The 26,297-nt window shown below is 56.6% G+C and overlaps 1 protein-coding gene across 5 annotated transcripts; it reads right to left on the bottom strand.

Annotated features, from left to right (window-relative positions):
• Positions 1–5,570: 5,570 nt before the first annotated feature.
• Positions 5,571–24,923, bottom strand: CSF1 (colony stimulating factor 1). 5 transcript variants are annotated; one of them, XM_055340369.1, is made up of 9 exons: positions 24,570–24,923; positions 21,287–21,409; positions 20,005–20,067; positions 18,345–18,515; positions 14,505–14,652; positions 12,263–13,296; positions 11,641–11,693; positions 11,258–11,316; positions 5,571–7,444 (listed from the first exon to the last, which is right to left on the bottom strand). In XM_055340369.1, exons 1-8 carry the CDS (start codon positions 24,606–24,608, stop codon positions 11,271–11,273), a joined length of 1,677 nt encoding a protein of 558 aa, XP_055196344.1. In that variant the 5' UTR covers positions 24,609–24,923; the 3' UTR covers positions 5,571–7,444; positions 11,258–11,270. The 5 variants fall into 5 exon arrangements, with proteins under 5 accessions (XP_055196344.1, XP_055196348.1, XP_055196346.1 ...); XM_055340373.1 differs by having other exon boundaries at positions 12,263–12,393; XM_055340371.1 differs by lacking the exon at positions 24,570–24,923 and adding an exon at positions 21,501–23,423.
• Positions 24,924–26,297: the final 1,374 nt, after the last annotated feature.

Below are 26,297 nucleotides of genomic sequence, written 5' to 3'. Positions count from 1 at the left end.
TGACCTGAATGAAGTCAGATACTTAACTGACTGAGCCGCCCAGAGTCCATCCTCTCCTTCTTGGACTCCTATTATGCATATGTTGGTATGGCTTGTTACTGTCCTGTTGGTCTCTGAGGCTTCCTTGGTTTTTCTACATTCTTTCTGTTATTCAGACAGGAAAATCTCAATGCCTTTATCTTCAAATTCACTGATTTTTTTTTTTTCTGGCTGTTCAGGCCTACTTTTGAGTTTCTCTGATGAAATTCTCCTTTCAGTTATTGTGCTTTCCTTTTTTTTTTTTTAAAGATTTTATTTATTTACTCATGAGAGACACAGAGAGAGAAGCAGAGACACAGGCAAAGGGAGAAGCAGGCTCCCTGTGGGGAGCCCAATGCAGGACTCGATCCCAGGACCCTAGGATCATGACCCAAGCCAAAGGCAGATGCGCAACCACTGAGCCACCCAGGCATCCCTAGTTATCCCCAGAATTTCTATTTGGATCCGTCTTTATAATTTCTGTATCTTTGTTGACATTCTCTGTTTGGTGAGATATTATTCTCATATTTTCCTTCAGTTCTTTTTTTAAAGAATTTATTTTTAAGTAATCTCCACACTGAATGTGGGGCTCAAACTGACAACTCCAAGATCAAGAGTCACATGTGCCACCAACTGAGGTAGCCAGGCACCCCTTCCTTTAGTTCTTTAGACCTGGTTTCCTGTAGTCTTTGAACACACTTTAAAAAAACTTGATTTTTTTTTTTTTTTTGCCTAGTTACTTTGCCTAGTAACTCCAATGTCCGTGTTTCCCTGGGTATGATTTCTCTTGATTGCTTTTTATCCCCTCATGTAAGGACTAACTTTCTTACATCTTTGCACACCTTGTAATTTGTTGTTGTTAGAACTAGGTTTTCAAAAGAATATAATGCATCAACTCTGGAAATCTGATTTCTACCCCCTCTCCAGGGTTTGTTGTTATGGCTGCTATAGTAAAATATTCCAAACATAGCATAGGCCTTGGGCCAAATTCTCTTCAAGACTAAAGCTGTTCTTTGGGAGAGTATAGTTAGAGCTTCTTGCATGTGAGCATGGAGCTCATTTGAGGAAAACCAATGTGGATTAAGTGTCCACAGTGTTTTCTGATAATGATGCCTCTGAAGCTCCCCCAATATTACAGGCAGAGGGAGGGTTATGTCCTTAGCCCTTTCCCTTTCTCCCCAGAATGACTAGAGTGTGTTGAACCTGCAGATGTCACACTCAGTGATCCTGATTCAGCCTTGCTCATGCAATGCCAGCCTATGACTATCTCCTCTGGAGATTTGACAGGTTGTATGGTGAGCAAATTTCCAGTCTCTTCTCCCAAGAAGGTCATGATCAAGCAAAATAAGAATAATATCAAAGCCTGCTGCCAGCTAAAGCGATCAGTGCCCAGATGTCTCCTGGGCCAGGGGCCCAGGAGACACCCAAAGGGTGGGCAGGAAGCAAACACAAGGATCACAAAAGATCTAGCCAAAGGAAGTCAGTGAGGGAATTGGGAGTCAAGAAGGGCCTTTCCCAGAGGCCCAGGCAGTGGGCACATCACCCTGGAAGGGCCCTTCCCCCTTTCCTGGTACATGTGGGGTTAGCAGCAGGGCCAAATACGAATCTGAGTAGGGATCTATCACAGGTACCCCTGCCCAGTGCCAGCCTAAACAATCCTTCTCAGGAGAAGAAGGAAGTTGCTAAGGCCCTGGGGGACCCTGAAAACCTGCCCAACTGGCACAAAGTGTCCATTTGTGTAACAAGCACCTGTTAGATGCCTACTAGAGTGTGATCTGACAAGACTTTGAAAATAGCCAGATCGGGGTTCAAAGCTAGGCTCTGCCACTTACCACCTGCTGTGGCCATAGCCAAGTTTTAAGAGTCTCTAAATCTTAGTTTCTACATCTATAAAAGGAGCATATTAGCACCCACTCATGGGCTATTGTAGGATGGAATGAGATTGCAATTTTATAGAGTGCCTCACTCACACCAGGCAATTAGTCAGTGAAAGCTAGTCATCTTGTTGGCAGTGTTGGAAAAGGAAGAGAAATAAACCACACTGCACTGCTCGAAATGCTATGGCTTTCTCTGCCTTGACTTTTCTGAAAGCCTGTATGGCCTGCAGCCTTGGTCACGTCCCCTGTTACAGGCTCTCCCATAACCTGTATCTGCCTACCTCTGTTTCAGTTTCATGGTTAGATACTTATTTGTGTAACTGACTAATGCCTGTCTCCCTCACTGACTCTTTTGCTCCCTATTTTGTGCTCAGTGTCTAGCAATACATGGGGAAACGAATGAGTAAATGAAGATGAGGCTGTAGCCTTCACAGACCTCATTAGATGCACATACTTGAAGGGGCTAATTAGCAAGGTAGCTGGGGGCAGGTGTCCAAGGCATCAGAGCAGTGCTGGGACCTGGGGGCAGGAGCGGCTGAAGTCCATCATGGGGGTGTCACCCAGCTCTCCTCCAGGGGTTGTTTGAACAACTCCCTTGACCCACTCTCCTCTACCACCCCCATCTGTAACCTCTCCCACCCCACTGCCACCCTGTCCCAGAGCCGCCTCAGTGTGGACTCTGCACAGGGCCATGGGGGTCGTCAACCTGTGGGTCTTCCTGTGGTCTCACACCAGAGATGGGGCCACAGCAGCCACAGCCCTGCAGGCCTCAGAGTGAGCCTCTCTGTGGGTCAGTCACTTTGCCATGGAGCTTTCCCGAGTGGTGTGCTCCACCGTCTTCCCTCAGCAGTCCCAGCAGCCAGGCCAGCAGAACCTGGTTATCTCCCCTTCCCAGAAAGTGAAGTGGGAAACCAGGGGGCGAATGTGCTAAGGCAGGTGGGGACTTCGCTGGAATAGGGGAATGTGGGCTCTTTCCCCATGCTGACCTGGACACCGCCCCTGCCTTAATCACTCTAGCACCTTGTTCAAGGGGTCGTCAGACGCCCACCCCCACCCCAGGCATCCCGCACCAGCTCCTTCCTCGCCATGGCCCGCAGTCTGTACAAGGTTAACCTCAGGCCTCTTCCTGGTCTCTGGTCGCCTCTGATTCACTTTCCTATCTCTGGCCGGATAATGGTTTGAGGTTTGGCTGGGCCATTCTGCTCACTTACTCAAAGACAAAGTTCCTGACCCTGCCTGCTGACTGGCACCTACTGCCTCCAGGGCCGCCTTCCCCGGGGTCTCCTACCTGCCTCCTGCCTCCAATCAGAAATCCCTGAGCTACAAGGTATCAGAATCCTCTCCCAGTTGGGGAGCATCCAGCTCTGCCACCTTCAGCTGAGAGGGGTCCGGGGGTGGTGGCCTCCTGGCTCCCCAGTGCCTGTCCAGAGGGGAGCTGTGTTTAGCCTGAGCCCCGTGGGACTATTTGGCAAGGGCAGCACCAGAACACGCTTTACTTGGGCACAGCCCTTAGGAGTCCACACCGTCCTTTCCGATGTGTCCTCTCAGACCAGGTAGGCCTGGCTTGTATCCGAAACCAGTTCTAAGAATGAGGAGAAAGCTGAAGGTCAGGGATTTACACACTCGCCCAAGTCCATACTGCTGGGCAGTAAGGGATCCAAGCAAACTACCTACCTTTTCCTGCTCTGAATCCAAAGTAACTGTTGTTCCATAGATACCCTTCTCAAGCAGCCACTTGCAGCCTGGGAAACCCAGGAAAGCCCTGCTGAGATTCTCTGGCCTTTTTTTCTGGATGCCTTCTGGGTCTTCTGGAAAGGCAGTGATGGGCAAGTGTGTTTTTTCTTGTTTGGTTTGTTTTTTGGTTTTGGGGTGATTTTCTTTCTTTCTTCTTTCTTTCTTTCTTTCTTTCTTTCTTTCTTTCTTTCTTTCTTTCTTTCTTTCTTTCTTTCTTCTTTTTTTTTTTTTTGTCAATCCTTTGCCTTGAAGTATCCATTCCATTCACAGCCCAGTGATTAGTTGGGGTTCTAACCTAACCTCGTCTCCATCAGAAGCTAGGGAGAACCTTCTGGCGAACGTCCCGCTGCTTGGCTAATGAATTAGTATAGTTGATTGATATACATTCCATCGGTTGATACAAGCAAGGCCCTAGAAAAGGACACCTGTGAACTCTGGTTGCAATTTGCATTATTATGCCCTCATTCAAACGTTCAGCATTAACCTTTTGACATGCATTTATTAAACATTTACACTGTATACAGGATACTCTTGGGCACTGGAATGCAAGGAGGGTTGCAAAACAGTTCCTGCTACTGTTCATGGTCCAGTGGGACAGACAGACACATTTCCAGGTTCTCAGTCTGTGGGAGCACAGGGGAGGAGGGAACTAAGCCTAGGTGGGTCTCAGGGACTGGCGTTGGGCTGGGAAGGCTTCTCGGAGGAGGTGACTTTTGCATTGGGACTTGAAGGAAAAAATACAAGTAAGTTTCTTCAAAAATCCTTTCTGAGGAGTTTTTAATAAATTACGGGAAATGCTTGAAGGAAATGATGAGGGATAGGGTGGTTGTGGGGGTTAAGGGGACAAAGAGGGATGACAGAGGCACCTGGGCACTTAGTCCCTGACCAAGTTTGTTTGAGGTCAGTCCTGGCCCCATAACCTTGGTCTCCTAAGTGCAAGGACCCGACCTTTTGAGTCAGCAGTGTCCAATAAGCTTTCGGCGATGGCGCCAAGGTTCTGTTTCCATACTCTCCAGCACAGTAGCCATGTGTGTGGCTAGTGAGCCTTTGAAATGTCGCTAGCATGACCGAAGAACTGTATGTTTACTTTTATTTCATTTTAAGCCATTTGAACTTAAATGGTCACCATGTTAGACATGCACCTCTGTGTGCTTCTCACCCTGGATCACATTTGAATCACTTAAGATGTCTTCCAAAATTTCTGATGCCCCGTGCCCGAGCCTTACCCCTGCGATTCTGCTTTTGTGGATCTAGGGTGGCATTTGAGTATCAGTATTTTTGGAAACAACTCAAGTGATGCTCACAGGAGCCAGGGTTGAGAACCTCTGATCTGAAGCTGTGTTCCCCACACTCACAGGTGGGGAGGCCCCGGTTTCACAGGGCTACTTAGGGGGAGTGTTTGGGTTTTCCTCAACACCCCTCTACCCCTCAAGCTACAATGCCCAGTGGGAAGATTTAGGCGCTAAGGCCCTTCCCAAAGCCTGCTGGCTGTCCCCCTGCCTGCTTTACCCACTTCCTAGCCGAGGCAGCACTCATCCACCTGAGCCCTGCTAGGACACAGCCACCTGCCTCTGGACAGCAGGGGATAGCAGGGGGCAGTGGTCAAGGAGCCTGGTCCTTGCAGGCCTAGGGCCCTTGGACAGAGCCCAACCAGCCATTTTCCCAGGCTGGGCGAGGCTGGGCTGGAGCAAGGGCCACTGGCCAGGCCTGAGGTTTGGCTGGTTCCTGTCTACTTTCCCCGAAACAGATCTGCTGTTGAATGTGTTTGGGACAGCAATGATGCAGGTTTTGGTAACGAGACTGACACTTGGAGAGAACCCTCCTTCCCCATGTACCCCAGAAAAAGCTTCCTGAGCTGGGGCTCGCCCAGCAACTGCTGCCCGCCCACCCCCACTTTTCCCACCCACACCCTAAAAGCACCTTTGCCATGACTCACACGTGGCAGCTTGTGCACTTCTTTTATTATTAAATATAAAAGCAGCTTCCTATTTTTTAAATAGATATTTCAATGACTTTATATAAAATAATTCATCACTTCCAAGTATAAAAACAAAATCTCACAGTGTGTGAGCCAATGTTCCCTCTCAGCTTTCTCAACGAAGGGATTCCTGTGCAGGTAGCCAGGGGAGCCACCCAGAGGGCTGGGGCCCCTCCTACGCCTGTGTCACCAAGTGCCCACAAAGAACTTCTGCAGTGGGTTGGATTTGCTTTCTTGACTTTTAAAATACTATATGTTTGGGGTGGGGGAGGAATGCCTTTTTTCTGTGTTTTTTTTTCCCTTTCCCTTTTAAATACATATTTTCTAGCATCAAATATAGAGTCTGAGACTAGAAGGAGCCCCACAGGGCAAGTTCCCAGCTGCCTCCCCTTCAGCTGAGAGCAGCAGGGCCGGGGTGGCAGGAGCCACGAGACCCCCGCTTTTGAGGGCAGGAAGGAAAGTTCATGGGCCCCGGCTTAGCGGCCAGGAAGGGTGGCATCTCTCGGTGGAGGGCCCAGGGCAGCAGGAGAGGAGAGACACAGCAGCACAAAAGGACCACGGGCAATCGGCCCCATCACCGACCGCCAGCTCTCAGAGCAGTGGCCGCGGGCCGGCCCAGGAAGCTGAGGCTTCAGGCGGACTCCAGCTGCCTGGTCCCTCTCCGTCATGGCTGGCCTGTGGCCCGGTGGGAGACACAGTGTAGGGGCCGGGCTGGGGGGATCCCTGCCTCCCCGGGGACGGTGGGGAAGAGAGGGCAGGAAGGGGACGGGAGCGGCGCTGTGCTGGGAGGCTGGAGTGAGGCCTGCTGCTGGGACGGGGCCGGGCCGCATGGGGAAGGGGGCCAGGCTGCGGCCGGGGCGCGGACGCCTCCCCCAGCTCGGAGGATGCCCAGGCCTGCAGAGACCCTTGGGCAGTCGGTGGGCAGCGAAGCCCCCGTGGGCCTATGCGCTCCCGCCTCCTCCCTCCCGCTTGTCACCTCCCCCTAGGGACATCAAAGTGCAAGATGCAGAAACCTGTGAGCGACACAGCCTGAAGACCAGCTCCGGCCGGGCGGGCGGCCCCTGGCCCAGACGTGGAGCCGGACAGTGGCACTCGCAGGGCTGGGCGGCTGTTCAGCAGGCAGGTTCGGGGTTCACAGTGCAATGGCCTCTTCATGGGCTTCGGCGCCCCCGGGGCCCTGGCAGGGCTGGGGCGGCGGCGCAGATGCCAGAGCTGGCCTGCCCTTGGCAGCGGAGCCAAGCCGCACGGTCCGGGGCAGAGCTGCGCAGCCGGCGGGGGCACCGGGCAAGCAGGTGGGTGAGCCCAGTGGCGCAGGCCTTCCCTTCCGGCTTTGGGCTGCACGCCTCAGGGAAACCCGGCCGCCGGCCGCCCTGCCTACCTCTGGCTTCTCTCTGGAGACAAGTCCCTGCTTGTTGGCGTCGGGACCCCTTGGCACCAGGCGGTCCTCTGAGCCTCGGTGCCCACCCTGCACTCCCACAGCCTAGGGCCTCTGGGTCCCTGGCCCGGGCGAGGCTTGGAGGGGAGATGCAGCAGGACACAGTCCCCGAGGTGCAGAGGGTCCTCGGCCGAGCTTCCTCACCTTCCTCCAGTGGGTGGGCGCCTCCAGGGCCCACGATAAATATCAGCAGCGTGGGGAGCATCTCCAGCCCTCTCCTAGTCAGTCCAGTCTGAGGGGGCGAGGGCAGAGGGACCCCAGCCTTGCTGCTCTGGTCTAGTCCTGGCAGGCAAGAGCTCTTGTGGTGGGCAGGCCATACTCCCAGGAGAATGGCTGGGGATGGGTGGTGGTGGACACCCCCATAAGGTCTCCTCCCATGGAGAGACTGTCCTGTGCGCCCAGCTGTACAGGAGAGAAAGAAAGGCCAGTCAGCGAGTGGGAGTGGAGGGAGGGGTCACTGAGGACATGAGTGGGGGAGGCACAGCGTTCCTGTGGGCTGTTGGTGGTGCTTCAGGCAGGACTTCCTCCCATCTTCTCCCTCGCCTTCCCAGCCACCCCAGACACCACAAGGGACCAGGCGGCTTTTCCTGGCAGCAGCCCAGACCTCTGGCCAGACTGGCCTCACCTCCTACCTCCTCCTGGGGAGCAAGGGACCGCAAGGGGAGGTAATGGGACCTGGTAGTGGCCTAAGCAGGGCTGGGAGAGGGGACTGGCCACCGCTCAAGTGGAGGAGTCTGACAGGGAGGGAAGGTGCACCTGAAGAGTCCTTAGACCATCTCGCTGGCCTTGGGCCAATGAACCTAGGGTGACTCCTGCTAACTCCAGCAAAGAAGACTTTCTCATTCCCCCCTCTACACCATTCATCATGAGGGGTCATCACACATGACACTCGGGATAGCAGATCATAGGTAACTAAGAGGAAGAACTAGAGGCAGTTCTGGAACAAGGAAACTCCCATCCTGCCATGTGGTATGCTAACCCTGAAGCAACTCAACCTCCTTCCTGATGGACCAAAGGACTTGCCTCCCTGCATCATCCATGGGAATCAGGGCCCTGCTCTTTCCAACCCCACCCCCATCCTTGTCCTTTGCCCAGCATCCTCAGAAGGCTTTGTTCCCAGAACAGAAATCCCCTGGACTCCATCCAACCGTGCAACTTTGGATCCTGTGTGGAGCTTCCCTCCCTAACCATCCATAGGCCCTACTGGCAAAGTCCATAATGGACGAGAAGGGCAGATGGGACCACAGCTTCTGGCTCCCAGCCCATTCCCATGCTCTGGAGGGGGAAGAAGGGAGAACCATAAACTGGACACGAGCCATGCTGGGTATAGCTGGGCCCTAGGACTGGGCCCTAGGACCTGCTGGGATTAGGTGGAGTGAAGGGCCAAATGGGTGAGCTTCACTGCCCCTATGTCCCAACTCCTGGGAGTAGGGGGCTCGTGTCTGTCTTCTTTCTGACCGTCCCTCTAGCAGGCTCTCTGCCTCTGTGTTTTCCTTTCTCTTATCAGAGCAGTAGATAGTCTAAGGGCTGGCCCTGAAGCTCCTGAAGCTCCTGGGGCCTGGGCTGGACCTAGTGATCCAAGCGGGGTCTGGATGTGGCCCCTGCCCTGGGTTCTCTCTCTAAGTGAAATCTTGAGGGGAGGAAGAGAAAAGCTTGTCAGGGCTTGAGAAGAGACAGGCAGGGGAAGCAGAGTAGGAGTGTGGAGGAGATGGGGCAGAGGGCCAAGACCAAGGGGCGAGGCTGGCAACCAGTCAGAGGTAGGCACAGCCCTGAGCTACACGGAGTCTCTGTGGACCTTGGTGCCTCCTCTGCTTTACCAGTCCTGAGGAGGTCTGGATCATCCTTACAGCCCTGCCAGTGTCCCATCTGACCCACTCACCCATCTTAGCCCACCCTGTGTTGCTTTGTGTTCTTTTCTAAATAGGCTCCCCTGGTTTTTTGAGCGTTCGTTATGTCCCTCTTCTGTCTAGAAGTGGCCCAGACTTGTCACTGCACACATGGAAAGACCTTAAGACGCTCACTTGCTTTTGGCATAGGGAGTGACTGGAAACTCAAATGGGTTACCCCCAGCTAGTTGGCCGGCCAGCCAATCAGCAAACCAAGCCATTAGCCAGCTAATCAGTTAGCCAGTCAACTCACCAATCAATAACCAGCCTATTAAGCAGTTACCAGCTAGTTGGTTACTCAGCTAAAGTCATCTAGCCAGCTGATCAGCCAGTCAGACAGAATCGATTAGTTAGCTGGTTAATGGACAACCCAGAAGGCTGGTCAGTTAGAGACAGCTGGCCAGGGTCAGGTGGTCAGTCAACCCTTAAGCCAATCCAGTCAACATTTATTGAGTTTTTGGCAAGTATGGAGAAGCCCTCTCTGTATTAGAACATGGGACAGAAAAAAATGCAAAATAAAAAAAAAGGGGGGAAGACATAGTCCCTGCCCTCAAGGGGCTTACAGCCTTCTTAGGGATGCAGAATGTACATATACACATAAAAGAAGGTTTTAAAATGTATAAAAACAACATCCAAATGAGTGAAAATTGATATATATTAACCAAATACAAAAGAACTGAGGAGTAGGAACTGATAAGCTACCAGCCGGTGTTGGAAGCAATCTGGAAGAACAGGAGGTGGTGGTGGTGGGAGCTGTCTAGAATCAGGGAGCTGAGGATGAGGAATGATAAAGGGCACATCTTTACCAACAACATGGGTGAGGCCCATAGAAGGCACTGACCAATGTGCAGGGGACACACCTGGGAGGGCTATGAAGCCAGACTTGGGATTTAAAACAATTTCCACTTGCTCAAGTGATGGGCAGAAACCAAAAACGTGGTTTTAACAAGAACAGACATAAACTCCTGTACCCTGGTTAAAAAACTAAGTTGTCCAAGTACGGGACAGAAAGCCTGGCTTGCCAGAGGTTTATGGGAAATGGAACTAGGGGTTTTAATAGACCACAAGCTCAACATATGACAACAGTATGATGCATCTGTTAAGGAAACAAAACACAACACTAATTCAATCTGAATCTGCATGAATAGAAGAATATTGTCCAGATCAAGGAAGGTAACAGTCCAACTGTACTTTGAGCTGGTCGGACAACATCTGGAGCACTGTGTCCAGGGCTGGGTGCCACATTTTCAGAGGGACATTGACAAACGAGTGTATCCAGAGGGCGACCAGGATGGTGAGGGGTCTGAAAACCATATCATATAAGGAATGTTTGAGGGACTTGGCCACACTTAGCTTAGAGAATTCTTAATAGGGATATGGATAACTGACCTGAGACACTAGAGGCTCTCATGAGAATAGAAGGGAGGACCATCACGGAGGGGGCAGGGAAGCTCACTCATGGAAAGATGTCCTCACAGCACTCCTGGGAGACGGCAGGGAGCTTGCCTGGGACTGGGGGCCCAGGGCTCAGCAGCTGGCTGACCCCATGTCAGGGGCGCAGAGACAGGAGACCCCTATAGGGTAGGATGCTGGCCAAATGACCTCTAAGAGCCTTTCCAAGACTAAGGCTCTATGGATCCATGAATCTAAAAGCAGGGACATGGAGAGAGACCTGGGTGGCTCAGCAGTTGAGCATCTGCCTCCTGCTCAGGGCGTGATCCTGGGTCCGGGGATTGAGTCCCACATCGGGCTCCCTGCATGGAGCCTGCTTCTCCCTCTGCCTCATCCTCTCTCTCTGTGTCTCTCATGAATAAATAAATAAAAGCTTAAAAAATAAAATAAAAGCAGGGACATAGAAATGATCCTGGCTGGGGAGAAGGCTCAGATAGGGTGCAGAGCAATAGAAAGCTGGCAAGAGGTGGGTGTTAGGGGCGGCTGCTGGAGGAGCCTGGGAGCCAGCTGAGAATGTCGGGTTTGAAGTGAATGGGGATGCAAATTCCCTAGGAGGGTAAAGACTCTAGGCAAGCTTTTGGTTCTCTGGAATGGAAGGAGGCAGCAAGACTAGAAGCTGAATACAGAAATAATAACCGGATGCACAGGTGATAGTGCCTGGCCTCAGACCGGCAGGGGGCTGGGGGCGGCGGTGGTGTGGAGACCTGAGGACCCCAAAAGGAGACAGTTGGCGGGATCAGTGATGGATAGAAAAGGGAGTAGGAGGGGAGGGAGTCAAGTGTGGGCCTCAGGGAAGTTGGTAGTATCAGCCAGCCTGGGTAATTGGAAAGGGGGTAGCTAATTTTAAGGGGTGGAGAGAGATCCAAATCAGTCTTACCTTAGAAACGCCCCTACACCGGCAGTTCCACCTGTCTCTCCTCATCCTGGGTCAGGGGGCTGCGGGTAGAGCATAGGACTGGCATAAGGCTTCAGCAGAGGCTGAGGAGGAGGAAACCCCTTAAGTTTGTCCCTCAGAGGGTGGCATGTGCTCCAGTCAGAACTGCCTAACCCTAAGGAGAAATTGGCAAAAATCCCAGATAGCTAGGAAAGAAGAAACGCCCTTCCTCCTCCCTGCCTCCTATCCTGTTCTGAGCTCCACTTCCTCAGAGCAAGTGAAAGTCTCCCTCAAATCTAGAAGGGAAACAGATGCCAAGCCAGCCCCCCCCAGCCCCCCACACCCCCATGCCTTCCTGAGCATCCCCACCCCCTTCGAACTCTCACCTGCCCTCTGGTTGCTCCACAGGAGAATCCGCTGCCTGAGGCTCTCGATGACTCTGGGAACAGACCGCAAAGAGCAGGCTCGTGGAGGAGCCAGGGATCATGTGGGGACTGTGGCCTCACCCCCAGGCAGGGTTGCCCAGGGGAGTAGATGACAGTTATCGAAGTCTCCCCCAGCTACCCAGACGTGGAGATGAGCCGCAGGGCCAGGAGAGCTTCGTGAGGCCTCCCTGCTGGTGGTGCCCCCACTCCGCTCCTCACACAGGCTGCTTCCTACCCCAGGGGTCGCTGGGCCCAGGCTCTGCGGAGCTCCCAGCGAGCGCCCCGCCCTGAGGCTGGCACAGCATCACCCTCCTCTGCTGGCTCCCTCACCAGTGGGTTCTCTTCCACTCTCAGCCCGAGAATATTCTCTCCTGGTCCCTTCCCGTTGGCCTTATAGCCTGGGTCTCCCCCAGTTTTGAAGAAACCCTCCATTTCAACCTCCTCTGTCCTATGTTCAGGTGGCCTCCTGTCTTGGCACCTGAAGAACCCGGGCAGAGCCCAAGGAATCCCCTGACGCGTTTGCCCCGCTCCTCCACCTGGGCTGTGCCCCCACCCACCCTCCTCTCTCGGGGGCTCCCCTTACCCGCCGTCTCCGCCTGTACAGCAGGAGGCCACCAACGGCCAGCAGGACCAGGATGACACTGGGCACCAGGAGGCGGAAGGCAAACCTGGGGAGCTGAGGGCCAGAGGGTCCCTCCTGCTGATTCTCGTGGCCTGCGTCAGTCAAAGGAACGGCGTTAGAGTGGGCCAGGGCCCCGGCCGCCCCCTCGCTCGCTTGTCCTCCTTCCGGCTGCGCGGGGCTCCTGCGGCCCCGGGTGCTCCTTCTGCCCTCCACGTCCCCGAGGGGCAGCGCACGGCCCCAGGAGAGCCTTTTGGGGAGCCCTGGCTGCTCGGAGCGGGCTGCGGGGCTGCCGAGGCCTCTCGGGGGCCGTGGCGGGGTCCTGGCAGGGCCTGGCTTCTGATGGTCTCCGGGCGCGGCAGACAGTCGCTCGGTCTTCTCAGGCGTGCGACTCTGGGCCGGGCCAGTGGGTCTCGCAGGGCCCGCCGTGGGCGGGGGTAGGCCGGGCACGTCCCCTGGCTGCCAGCCCCCGGCTGAGTAGGACAGCAGAAAAGATGCTGACAAGAGGTCCCCGGGCCTGGCAGTCGTCTGGGCTTGGCCTCCGCCTCCTCCCAGCCTGGAGGGAGAAAGCTCTGCCCCTTGCAGCGTGGGACCCTCACTAGCCTCTCCAGAGGCCTCTTCTAGGGTCCAGTTAGTGCCCAATGCAGAGTCCAGAACGTCTTCCATCCCAGGGACGGGGGCCCTGACAGAGGGCAGGGCCTGAAGTGAATCTCCGGCGGGGCTGGCCTCCACACCTGGGGGCTCCGGAGAGTCAAAGCTCTGGCAGGTGCTTCTGGGTGGTCGCTGCTTGGCACTGCCCGGGTCCAGGTCCACTGTGCGGAGGGGCTGCTCACTGGGCAAGAGGGAGCTGCCCTCTGTCCCCTCAGAGTCGGCCCAGGTCAAGCCAGCCATAGGGGCCATGGAGGGGGCAAGGGGCTGCTGAGGGGAGACAGAGGCCAGGTCACTGCTAGGGGTGGCTGTGGGGTACAGGCAGTTGCAATCAGGCTTGGTCACCACATCTGAAAGAACCACAGAAAGAGGGAGAGAGAAAGACAGGGAGGAGATAGAGTCACCAGCCTTCAGCACAGCTTTCCCGGGGGAAGGGGGGTGCCAGGGGGATGTGGGTCTGGGGGTCCCTCATGCCCCAGTTCAGCCCTGGGGCTCAGGAGAGTACAGGACTGGAGCCAGTGCTCACGACACAGGCCTCAGGCAGTGAAGGGACAGACACTGTAGGGTCACAGGCAGAGAGCAAAGAGTGGGGTTGAGAGGCACAGTCTGGGGGCCAGGGTGAGTGAAGACCAGGGAAGGGCCTTTCCTGGAGTTCCAGCTGGCTAGGCGCCATGCCAGGATCGAGCAGCAGCTAGCCAAGAGGTTGAGAAGTGGCCTCTGGGACCACCACAAGTCACCCTCAAGTCGCAGAGACAGTGTTGGTTGGAAAGCAGCAAGGTGGTTTCATGCACAGCCAGGGGCCACACAGCCACAGCCACGGGCGAGATCAAGCTGGGGCTGGAACGTGCCCAAGACTTGAGGCCTTGGGATTGAAGCCACGAGACTGGACTCGGCCACTGGCAGGTCGCAGGGCCTCAGCCCCTGCCTCAGGGAGCAAGGTTGAATGTAGGAGGGCAACGTGGCACAGGACGCAGAGACGAGGACACGCAGGGTACCCATGTGTGCGGCTGAGCCTGCACTGGGAGACTTTGAACGATGCTCAGACTTCAAATCCAGCCTTTTCCCTTGAGGGGACACTCAAGGCATCCTGGGGAGGTCTGAAGCCAGGGTCTCCTGGTGCTTCGCAGCAGGGCTCCTGGCGCAAGGGCCCTGGCTCCCAGATCAAGCCCGGCTCTCTCCACGGAAGCCCCTGTACGTTCAGCCAGCCTGCAGTGCCCGTGGGGAAAACCTCCGTGCCTACAGGGCTCTCTGAGAGGGGCCCCATTCCCCATCCCTCATCTCACAGCCACCAGCGAGATCCTTCTTGATGCCTCCACATGCAGACATATTCGGTGTGCATGCACACACATGTCAGAAAAGACATGTGCTCAGGACTGCCCACAGGTACATGAAGCCACACGTGTACACAAGAAAAGCACATCTACACACACAGGAGCACGAGTAGCAGCCAGGCTGCCTCCCCAGGGTCCCTTTGGCCCCCACATCTCACCTCCTCATCCTGGCTCGGCTCCCTACACCCTCCCCTTGTCCTGCACTCGCTGGGCCCTCTGGTGCTTACCTTGGCTGGAGCACTTAGCAAAGCTGTTGTTGCAGTTCTTGCTGAAAATGTTCCAGTCCTTTTTAAGGAGATTCTTTGTTTCATTAAAGACATTCTTGATCTTTTCCAGCAACTGCAGGGGTGTCTCATAGAAAGTCCGGACACAGGCCTGGAAAGAGAGAAGCACCCCACCCCTTCAGTGAGGATGGGCCGTGGCCCATGTCTCTAGCATGTTTGCCAAACTCCCTTGGCCTTTCTCACATCTGTCTTCTTTTTCTCTTTCATTTCTCCCTCCCCTCACCCTTGGTATGTGGTGGAATCAGTCCTGAGATCTGGAGATTTGTTATGTATTCGCAGATCCATTTAACACGTATCTGTGTGCCAGGCATATGGCAATTATTTGGGAATCATGCAACGAACACCAGAGACGTGGTCACTGGCTGAGCTGGACACTGAGTCCAGCAAGGCACTGGCATTAAACACACCGTTACAAGTGCAGTGAGTCACATGGAAAAGTGTGGAATGATCTGAGAATGTACAGCAAGGGGAACAGGGGACACCTGGGTGGCTCAGTGGTTGAACGTCTGCCTTCAGCCCAGGGCATGATCCTGGAGACCCGGGATTGAGTCCCGCATCGGGCTCCCTGCATGGAGCCTACCTCTCCCTCTGCCTGTGTCTCTGCCTCTCTCTCTTTTTCTCTGTGTCTCTCATGAATAAATAAATAAAATCTTTAAAAAACAATAACAAGGGGAACATAGGGCTCAAGGGGAGTTTTGTCATGGAACCAGCTGATAAATGAGCAGGAGTCAACCGGAAAGGACGTGGAGTTGGAGAGAGCTGTCCCATTGGGGTGGAAACAGACTGTGCAAAGGTCCTGAGGCAGGAAAGAGCCTATAATGTCAAAAGACTAAAGGACGGCTAGAGGGGCTACAGTAGTGCCATCGAGGATGAAAGTGGCAAGAGATCCTGAGAGAGGTCAGCAAAGACCAGGTTCTGCAGGTGTCAAAACCTGTTAACTTGATCCACAAAGCAAATATATAACATCTGAGGGGCTTTTGGGGGAGGTGGTACGGTAAGACTTAAGTTTTAGAAGACTCATCCCGCTGTGCTGTGGAGCAAGCCAGGGGGCTGTGGGTCCTTCTCTGGCCTCTGAAGCTGTCCCAGTCCTGCCTGTTGAGCTGTTCTGTTCTCTTCCGCGTGTAGGACCCAGGCTCCCTACACCCACTGGAACTCTGAGAAGCTTCGCATGCTCCTGGTTTCCTTCCCACCTCCTGAGCTGCTCCTCCGTCTCCTTCCCAGGCTCCCCTCCTCCACCTGATTTATAAATTCTGGCATTCCTCCAAACCGTCCTGGAACCATCTCTCCTTTCACACCAGAAGGTGCCACACATGCCCACCGCTTCATCTGCGGCCTCCTTGCCATGACTTTCAAGTACCAAGTTTCCCTTACACCGACCGAGCTGCACAGGGAAGGACCCCAAGCGTCACTGGCCGTGGAGTCCCAAGCCATCTCTGAATGCTCACGGCCTGTGCACAGCAGGCCCCTGATCAATGGTGACCCGCCAAATGAATGAATGGACACAGGCATGAGAAGACTGGGCTCAGCACCACCATCAGCTAGGTGGCACCGGCCAAGCAGACCATGAGAAAGCGGCAACCATCAGACAGACGCACCTGCCAGGTGCCCACCTATGACACGGAGGCGGCGCCTTCTCTCCTCAGTGGCTCTGAACCCTGGCCCAGCCTTCTCCTCTCGTGGGGCTGGCTCCTCTCACCTCTGGGGCTCCCTCCCTTCTCGAGTGCACCTCACTGCTCTCACACCACGGGCGGCTGGTGAAAATGCAGATTCCCAGGCCCACCCACAGACCCAGTGAGTCCGACCTTTAGGGGTGTAGACTGGGAATCTGGAATTTAAACAAGCTCCCCAAGTGATATGTCTGAACCTTAACACCTCTCTGTGAAAATGTTGTCTCCCGCGATCCCATGCCTGCTCTGGGGACCTCTCCCTCCTCCGCAGGCGCACCCCCCACCCCGGCACCCCAGCTGCCACCTACCCCAGCTGCCACCTGCCCCTGGCGGCGACCGCACACTACTGGATCTGCAACGCTGACTTCCCGGGAGAGGGACTGCTCTTCCATCCTGACACCCTCGCCGGGTTTCCCTCCCGCCCCCAGGCGGCTCCCTCCGGGTCCCCTTGCCGGGTGCCCCCCTGTGCCTGGCTGCTGAGGCCGGGGCTCTGGGCTGCCCTCGCGGGCAGCCACGTCCTACACCTCCTGGCTTTGTAGTGACGTCGGGGCCCCTCCTCCATGTGCGCCCAGCTACCGGCTCCGCATTTCCACTTGGCTGCCTCTCTAGCATCTCGGGATTCCTGTACCCCAAACTTAGCTCCTGCTCCCCGCTCCCCAGTCGGCCCTCAAGCAGGGCTCAGGACAGAGTGGTCCTGGGGCTGCCCCTTCCCTCTGCTGCTCACCGCCACCTGCCACTGAGTCCTGTGGGGCCTGTCTCCCGGGGCTCCCCGTGCACCCCCTAGACCTGCACCCCTGCTGGCCTCCCAGCCCCCATTCCTGTGCCCTGAAGGGCTACCACACACCTCAGACAACATTGTGCATCCCTCCGGGCTCCCGCCGCCTCCCCTCTCTCCCAGGCTCTCCCATGCCACCAGCCGAGATCGGTGCCCGCCTTTTGAGCTTCTGAGTGTGCTCACCTCAGGGCTTGGTGTGCAGCCTCCGCTGGGCTAGAATGCTCTGACCAGCCTCGCTGCTTCCTCTTACTCCTCTTTGGACCTCAAATGAATGTTCTCTTGCCCAGAAGCCTTCTCTCCTTCCCTTCTTCCCTACCTCCCCTCTTTTACCTTTTTAAGATTTTATTTATTTGAGAGACAGAGACAGAAATAGCGAGAGGGCAAGAGCGGGGAGGAGAGGGAAGAGCCCAGCTCCCTCAGCAGGGAGCCCAACATAGGCCTGGGCTGGATCCCAGGGTGCTGGGGTCATGACTTGAGTGAAGGCAGCCACTTAACCAACTGAGTCGCCCAGCACTCCCTCTCACCTCTCCTTTTTATTTATTCATTTTTAAAGATTTTATTTATTTACTTATTCATGAAAGACACACACAGAGAGAGGCAGAGACAGGCAGAGGGAGAAGCCGGCCCCATGCAGGGAACTCAATGCAGGACTCGATCCCAGGACCCCGATCACGACCTGAGCCCAAGGCGCACCTTCAACCACTGAGCCACCCGGGTGCCCCCCACCTTCCCTTTTTAAATGAGAGTGCCATTTATCTCTCGGAGCACCAGGAGGCCTCCTTCATGGCTCCCTCCCTCACCCCTTTCAGGTCTTCTCTTGCCTGGTGTTCCCTTCCAGGGATGCACTTATTGCCATCCTAAATCCTCCCTGTTTTACTCATATATTCTGTTAACTGTCTCACGCCCTCTCCCAAAGTAAGCTCCATGAATGCGAGGGGTTTTGTCTGGTTTGATCCCAGCTGCTTCCTAGTGCCCAGAACAGTACCTGGCACACAACAGGCACTCAGTAACTATCTGTTGAATGAATGGTCCTCACGCTCTGGAATTCTATATAGTTGTGTCATTGTTTGTTTAATTGTTACCAGTCTCCCCTAACCCTAAGCTCCACAAGGGTGGGAACCATGTAGTTTTTGCTCACGAAGACATCGTCAAGGCCCAGTACTGTGTCTCCCGCATGGTATGTCTTTAGCAGAGGTGTGTAGGGTGAATAAATGAATGGGAGAGTGAGTAAACAATGACACGGGGTGAGAGGCAAGCAAACACACTCTGCGTGTATGGGCAGGGATGGTACCCCCAAAGCCACCCGGGGCTCTTACTCAGTGCTCCCCAGGACACTCCTACCTTGTCCTGCTCTTCGTAGTCCTTTGTGAAGCAGCTTTTTAGCCTCAGAGAGAGTTCCTGGAGCTTCACAATGACATTGGCGTTGGGAGTATTGTCTTTGAAGCGCATGGTGTCCTCCATTATGTCTTGCATCAGAACAAACGCCTTCTTAAGGTAGCACACGGGATCTTTCTGGAAAACCAGAAACGGGAGTTGATGGTGCACCTGATGTGGTCTGGGAACCCAGGCTCTGTGACAGATGTCCCCAATCCTGGCAGATGGAGGGCTGCAGCCTGCCTTACACCTGCCCCTGGGTGAGGGCCAAGCCACTCTAGTATAAGAAGGGAGGTGCTGACCTTGGCTGCTCTTTCACTCTGTCTCTTTGGGATCTGGAATTGGGGTAGAGGGAAGGAAGTGGCGGCTCTGATTAGAGACCTCCTCAGATTTCTGGAAGATGCGGCTTTAATCAGAATGGCGGTGCATGGGTAGGGTGGGCTCTGGGGGAACTGCTGTCTTTTTGCTTGCTCTCACAAAAGTCCTTCTAAACCTCCAGGCTGCAGGGGAACTAGAGGACACCAGAGGGGACAAAGAATAACCTCAGTGTTTTGTCTTCCCGAGGGATGGTGGTTGCCTCAACAGACAGCCTGCTTCAGCTCTCTATCCTAGTACGTGGCTCCATCATTTCTGCGTGAGTGATCGAGTGAAATACTGAAGTTAGTCTTTGGGCCGTGAAGTGGTCAGGGGGGCAGAAGCTCAGAGATGGGAGCCCCTTCTGGGCGCACTGCGGTGATTTTGTATATGGCACAAGGATGAGCCCATGTGCAGTAAGGGACAGGGTCCAGGCAGTTGGAAAGGCATCACAGGCACGGGAGGAGCGTGTGCACACACTGGGAGGCAGGGAGGGGCGGGCAATGGCGGGGGCGGGCCAGGTGATGTGCCCCTGAAGCTGAAGCTGACCCAGCTGGGCTTTCTTCCCCAGCGAGGGGGGCCAGGACAGGTTTGGGAGAGGAAGTGAAGGCAATAGGCTGGAGTTCCGAGAGCTCCCCCTACGGGCTGGATGATGGGTGCAACTGGAAGGGGAGAGGCCTCTTAGGAGGCGCTTGGCACTGTCCAGGCAACTGGTTGGGCAAGGCTGGAGCAGAACCCAGAGCTGCTGGGAGACAGAACAGCAGCGCACGGGGGCTGGCTGGGTGTGGGGTAGGAGGAAGAGGGAAAGGGCTGGACCAACTCCCTGGCTGCTGTGCTGTCTGTTGGATGGAAATGACATCCTTAAGCAAAGCATGTGACGCAGAAGGCCTATTGGTGTGCCTTAGGCCTTAGAGCCATCCTGCCTGGGTTCAAATCAGGCCTCCACCACTTAGTAGCTGTGCTCCCTTACCCAACCTGAGGACAATAACCAAGATTAGCAGATCACATAGTTGTACCACCAGGATTAAATTAGAAAGTGCCTGGCACATAGTAAGAGCTTGATATGTGCCAGGGCAGGAGAAGGGAGCAGCAGGGGACTTGAGGCCTGGACCTTGCTCAGCCCCAGACCCTGGCATCCCAGGACTGAGCACCGGCAATCATCCCACCCTCAAATCCTACCTGCCCAGGTAGAGGATTTCTCCCCACTCTGTGCTCCCACATATACCCACCTCGGGAAGCTGGCACCTGGGCCTTGTAAATAACCATAACTCACCAATAGTTCCTGGTCTACAAACTCAAAGGCAATCTGGCATGACGTCTCCATCTGACTGTCAATCTGTAAGAGAGAGCAGGCCAGTGGTGGCAGGGTGTCTGTAGCTCCACTGGGCCCACCTAAGAATGAGGGCTAGAGTCCCTGGCTGGATCAGTCTTTGAGCCTCTTCTACCTTCCCACCAACCACACTGGGAAAGACAGAGCCAAGGGAAAGACTTGTGCCTCCCACATGCCCAGCGTGGACTGTAGAAGAAGTCTCTTCCTTCCACCTCCCACTCCATGAATCTGACAAAGACCAGTTAGTTATAAGGAAGAACTATCTCAGAGGATATTGGGCATAACCTCCCATGATAGGTAGTGAGCTCCCTGTCGTGGTGGGAATTCAAGCATAGGCTAGACAAGTTCTGGGGGTTCAGAATATATAGGGGCTGGGGCTAGACGTCCATCAAGCCCTCACTGGCCCCCCCAGAGCAGTGGTTCTGTGATTCTAAGGCTCAGAGAATGCTGTGGCTCTTGGTCTACCTGGGAAAGCTGTACCAGCTATGTGCAGGAGGAAAACTATAGCGGTAAGAGAGGCAGCAGGCCCAGCCTACAGGCCCCAAGGAGCTGGCCTTAGCCAGTGCTGCCCCACCCGGCCTGGCCGGCTGGAGGGATGGTAAATTCTCTTCTGAGCAGGACAGCGGCCATCATGGTAACCTGACTCTGCCTCTCTGAATCACATTTGGAATTGTTGACATCCCTGCCCGCCCGATTAGAACAAGGCACGGGCTCCTCCATGGCGGCCTGGGTGAGCAGTCCTTCCCAGCCCCGGGGCTCAGGCAAGAGCCAGGAAAGTGAGGGCGGAGGGCTGGGAGGTAGGTTGGAGCCTCCTCTCCAGATCTGGCTGAGGCCCTGGTGCCAGGTTGGCGGCATATCTGGGAGTCCAGGAGTTAGAAGCAACATCTGGATGCAGCAGGCAGACACACTGGGCTGGCTCCCTAGAGGAAGCATCTCAGTGAGGGACCGCAGGCCTCACAAGCCTTTTCTAAGTCCTTGGTTGACACCCTGGGCGATCATTAACCCAGGCCAGCGGCTGGAAGCCCACCCTGTCCATGGTCTGGACAGGCCCTGACCCCGAGAAGGTCACTGAGGAGAGAATCCGTGGGGCTAGGTGGGAGCCACAAACCACATCCTGCACAGCCATACTTCACTGCCTGCAACCCTTGCCTTTGACACTGTTGCCTGGCTCCTGCCTCAGTTTCCCCAGTGAGGAGAAGGTAGACAGTCACGGCCCCACACTCACCAGCTGCTGGAGGAACTGCAGGTGCCCGTTCCCAATCATGTGGCTACAGTGCTCTGACACCTCCTCGGTAGTACTCCGGCTTGCCAAGAGAGAGACCAGCAGCAGCAGGGGCATCAGCCATGTCTATGATAGAGAGTGCGTCATTATTCCCATCTCTCTGTCTCCCCAGGAACCCCCATGCCCTGCGGAGAGGGGAAAACCAAGGACCTCATACCTACAATGCTCCAGATTCTGCCCTTTACCCCAGGATGCAGTGGTCCCTGAATCCAGCTTTCCCAAGATTTCCTCACTGGCATGCACTGTCTTGCTCTCCCTCGACAACCCACGTGTCATCTTCTTCAAGAAGCCTTCCCTGATTAACCCAGGCCAAGCTTGATCCCACACTGAACTTCTCACGAGGATATGGAAGGTGTTCCTATGAGTCTAAATTTCAATTACACAGGACACTCCTCGAGCACAGGACTTGCATCTGCTCATTGTTGTGTCCCTGTGACATGCAACACCGAGCCAGACATCTTGTGGGCTGTCCACTCCTCTCAAGTTCATGTTCATGCACCCACTTCCAGACTTCAAGCCAGAGATGATTTCCCTAGGACCAGCCCTTCCTCCCACCTGGTTCCACACAGGTCTGGCTCTGCTACTGGAAAAACCAGGGCCCCAAACTCAGTTTCACTGGGAACTTATCCCATGCTGGAGACCTTTTGGAGCTGTGGGTGTGTGTGTCAAAAGGAGCCCAACTGCTTAATCAGGGGTGGCAGTGCCGGCTCGAGGCCATCCTGCCTATTGGAGCCCCATCAGGCTCTGCCTCCAAGCTGCCAGCTCTTATCATGACCAGGAAGTTTCCTGAGATCTCCCCTCCTTCAGCTCCCACCTGGCCCATGAGCTGCCCACCCTCAGAGCACTGGGACTGGCCCCTGACCACCCCCTGCCATCATTCCCTTCCTTCCTCTCTCCCTCCTCCTCAACCGGGGTCTCCTTAGCCCTCTCCCTGACCCAGAGCTCCCCTTCTCCAGGCAGGGACAGAGGGACTCTAGAGCTTTCCTTCCCCAGCTCAAGGTTGCCTCCTGGCAGCTGGATGTCCCCAGATTCAGGGAAATGCTGTCAGGTGGGGTGAGAGCTGGTACCTTCCTGTGCTCTGGGCTCTGCCTCAGTAACCAGATGATGACACAAATGCCACAGATAATCAGTACATTGGAAAAACAAGGAGGGCTAGGAAACAGCACAACATGCTGGTTGACATAAAACCCCAAAAGTTTGTTAGCTGCTACCAGAGGGGAGAGGCCCTGGCCAGGCTACCAGGGAGGATCAGGGAGGAGAGGCCGCACTGAGGCCTTGGAAATGATGAGATGTTGATGGCAGAGAGAGGGAAGAGGCATGGGATGGTCCAAGGCCATTCTGTAACAGGGATCTGGTGAGGGTCCTGGCCTGATCTAGGGGAGGGAGGGTGGAGAAGAGGGAGGACGGTCATGGGGGGGACTTCAGGCCCTGCTGGGCAGTAGAAGAGGTAGCCCTGGGTGGGAACAGCTGCCCAGGCTCTCCGGTACCTTTACTGCAGGACCCGCTGGAAACCGGACGGTGCAGAAGATGTGTCTCTGTTCCCGGCCGGCTGCCACAAGCCTGTGAGCCCCCAGTTTTAGACAGTATGGAGGACAGAACCCGCGGGAAAGGGGATACTCAGGAAGACAGCCTTGTCATAGACACTTCAAGATATTGATGTCTGAGGACAGCGTAACTCAAGGGCTGCCTGGCTTTCTGAGCTATGTCAGGCATTGCTGTGAAGAGAGTGTAGCCACCACGTGGGAAGCTGACTTTGAAGGTGGCTGAAGAGGCCCTCCCCTGGCCTGCCCCTAAGGTCCTAGTTTTGCCTCTGAGGAGGAGCTGGATGGGCACCCAAGGGTTAACATTCTAGCTTGCAAGTGGCTGGGCTGGCTCTTCTCCCCTCCATTCTTCTTTCCACCCACCAGCCTCAGCCTTGGGGACAGCCAGGAAGGCTCCTTCTTCTGTAGGCCCACAGACATCTCAGCCCCACTGTCCAGCCTCACCTGTCCCATCGTCCTCATCAACGGGGGCTCTGGAGGGACCTCTGCCTGATGGGCTTGATCAGAATTTCCAGCTGCTCCTGTCTAGAACCAGCCCCCACTGCCCCCCCGCCCCTCATCTGCCCATCTTTACTTTCCTCCTGGTCTCCCTGGAGCCTTTATCTTCGTCTTGTTGCCTATCAGTTCCCCTTCCACGATTTCCTCTCCCATCCCTGTCTCCTCTCTCTGAGTTGGGCTCTTCCTCCCCTGTGGACTTGCTCTTCCCCTTCTCTCAACCCCACCTGCAACCCCCTCCCATTCCCCTCCAAATATCTGTCTGCTTCTCTCCCAGCCAGGTTTCCTCCCATTCTCCTCTAGTGCTCCTTGGAAGTAAACCTACTGGGAGAGCACCGGACTGTTCACCAACAGTGCCACCCTGCTTCCTAGGAGCCACCCCGCTTGTGCTCACAGTTGGGTCCAGACATCACCCAAGCAGCCCAGAGCAGCCCCTAGCACACCTAAGACTGCACCACTGAACCCCTTTCCACCTTCCTCTGCACTGCTAAGCCCGGGACCTCCCCAGCTGACGGAACCAGATTTTGCAATAAAAAAATTCAAAATTAGCCCCAGGCAGCCCTGGAGTCCAGTCCCCTGCAAAATAGACTTGATCGGGCCACCCGAGTCCCCCGGTAGCTCCTGCCCCTGTGCTGGAACAAGTAGCGGCTTGCCTGGCTCCGTCCTTCTGCCAGCAGGTTCCTGGGCACAGGCCCTGGCCTTCTGGGTGACCCCGGGACGGCACCCGCCCAGAAGCGCCCACTCCCAGCCAGACCTCGAAGCGTGTGTGTGGCCCACGGGGAGGGTGCCCCCGGGAAGGTGCCACACTCGGCCCACAGCCAGGGCGCCCGTCTCTTGGTGGTGTCGCACAGAGGCGACAGGGGCAGGGGCTCGCGCGCGCGGGGCTGAGACAGAGCCCTGGCCGCGCGAAGCCCTCTCCGCTGCCAGCGGGCGGCTCAGTGTGCGCCTCCGTGCAATGGGACGAGCAGCCTCCGCTTCCCGGGGAGCTCCCGCAGCCCCGGGAGCCGCCGCGGGGAGCCCCGGCCCTCGACCGGGGCGCGCCCGGGACCCGGCAGCCCGCAGCCAGCCTGGGAGGACGTCGGCGCCCGCGGTCCCGGCGGGGGAGCGTCGCGGGCCGGCGCGCGGGCAGGGCCCCCGAGCAGCCGCCGCCCCGCCGCCCCGCCGCCCCCCGCCCCGCGGCCGCCGCTTACCGTGGGGGGGCAGCGCCCGGCGGCGCCCCGCGCGGTCATGCGGGCAGCTGGGTCCCGGCCGGCGCGTCGGCCGCCCCGGCTCGTCCGCTCGCTGCCGCCGAGGAGCCCGCGCCCCGGCCGAGGGCCGCGCTGCCGTCCGGGGGTGCGGGGAGCGGCGGCGCCCGGCGCCAGGCAACTTTCACTTTCCAGTGGCCCCGCTCCGCCGCCGGCTCCTCGGCACAGCCTTTTAAGCGGACTCGCGGGGCATGTGGTTTATGGGAAATCACCTTGGACAGGCGCCAAACAGACACACAGACACCGACACGCGCGCGCGCGCACACACACACACGCGCGCGCGCACGGCCGCACACCCGACGCAGACACACTCGGGAGCCCCGCCGCCCCGCCCCGCCGCCCCGCCGCCCCCGCCGCCCCCGCCGCCCGGCCCCCCGCGCTCCTCGCCGCGCCTGCCCGCCGTGCTCCGCGCCCGGCCTCCGCCAGGGGCGAGGCCCCCCGCCCCCCCCCGCCCCCGCCCTCCCTCCCCACAGCCCCCGCTCCCCCCGCGCCCCGCGGCCCCCCGCGGCCTTCCGACCCCGCCCGCCTTCCCCTTCCCTCCCCCCTGCCCCCAGCCCCCCTTTCCCCTAGCCCCCCGCCCCGCGCGCCCCCCCCCGCCCCGCGCCCTCCCTCCCCCTTGACCCCCGTCCCCCGGCGCCCCCCAGCCCCGCGCGACCCCCGCCCCCCGCCCTCGCGCCCTCCCTCCCCCATACCGCCCCCCCCGCCCCCCCCCTGCGCCCGCCGCCCGGAGCCGCGGCTCCCCTTTTCCTTCCTTCCGCGCTCTCCAGGCAGATCCGGCGCTCGCTCGCTCTCGCCCTAATACTCCTCTCGAGGGACTTTCCCTCCAGGCCTGAAAATTCCCAAAGCTGAGCGGGCCGTGGGCTGAGAGCAGGGGCGACGGCTGGAGCCGGGCCTCCCCAGCCGGGCTGCGGCCGCCGCACCTGGTGGCGCCTGAGGCCGGGGTCGGAAGCAGCTCCTTCCTCCGGCCGCCCTCCCGCCTCGGCTTGCGCTCCCTCCCGGGCAGGGCACACGCGGGACGCGAGACCCGGCCGGGAGGGGAGGGACCGCGGCCGTGGCACTGAGCTGGGAGCCTCTGCTCCGTGCCAGGAGACACTCCGGGCGCTTGACCTGCGCTACGGGTGATGCACACGCTGGCTGATACCCCTGCTCCTTCCTGGCCGCCCAAACCCGGGGTGATTGGCACCTGGGCCCTAGATTTCCACCGATGCTTTTGGAAATGCACTTACCGAGATGCTTAATCACACTGTCTCTACAGGAGAGCGAATCTAAATGAAGTCTAATAGGATGAACCTATTAATTATAACTCCTACCTCAGGCTCTTTTTCTCTCTCTTCGATTCATTGTGATTCATGTTTCAATCCCTCTGGGAAGCCACCCACCCTTAGCCCCTGGGAAATACATGATATGTGGCCTGGTCCCAAAGGGGCATCTTTTGTCGCTGGCTCCAACCCCAAACAGTAATCCTACATCCTCATGCCCTTGCTCATACTGGCCCCTCTGCTTGGAATGCTCCTCTTTCCTCTTGTCTTTAAGGCAAACTCCTCATCCTTCACGTCTGAAATAATACCACATCCTCCACCAGCAAAGCCTTCTTTGACTCCCCAGGCAGATCAGTGGTTCCTATTTCTGTATTCCCACCGGACTCGCCTCTTTCCTTCATGGTGGTCCTGAAAA

This window comes from Nyctereutes procyonoides, unplaced genomic scaffold, assembly GCF_905146905.1.
Source record: "Nyctereutes procyonoides isolate TBG_1078 unplaced genomic scaffold, NYPRO_anot_genome, whole genome shotgun sequence".
Taxonomy (NCBI): Eukaryota; Metazoa; Chordata; class Mammalia; order Carnivora; family Canidae; genus Nyctereutes; species Nyctereutes procyonoides.
The sequence above is the reverse complement of the archived record's forward strand: the minus strand, read 5'-3'. Positions and strand labels throughout refer to the sequence as shown.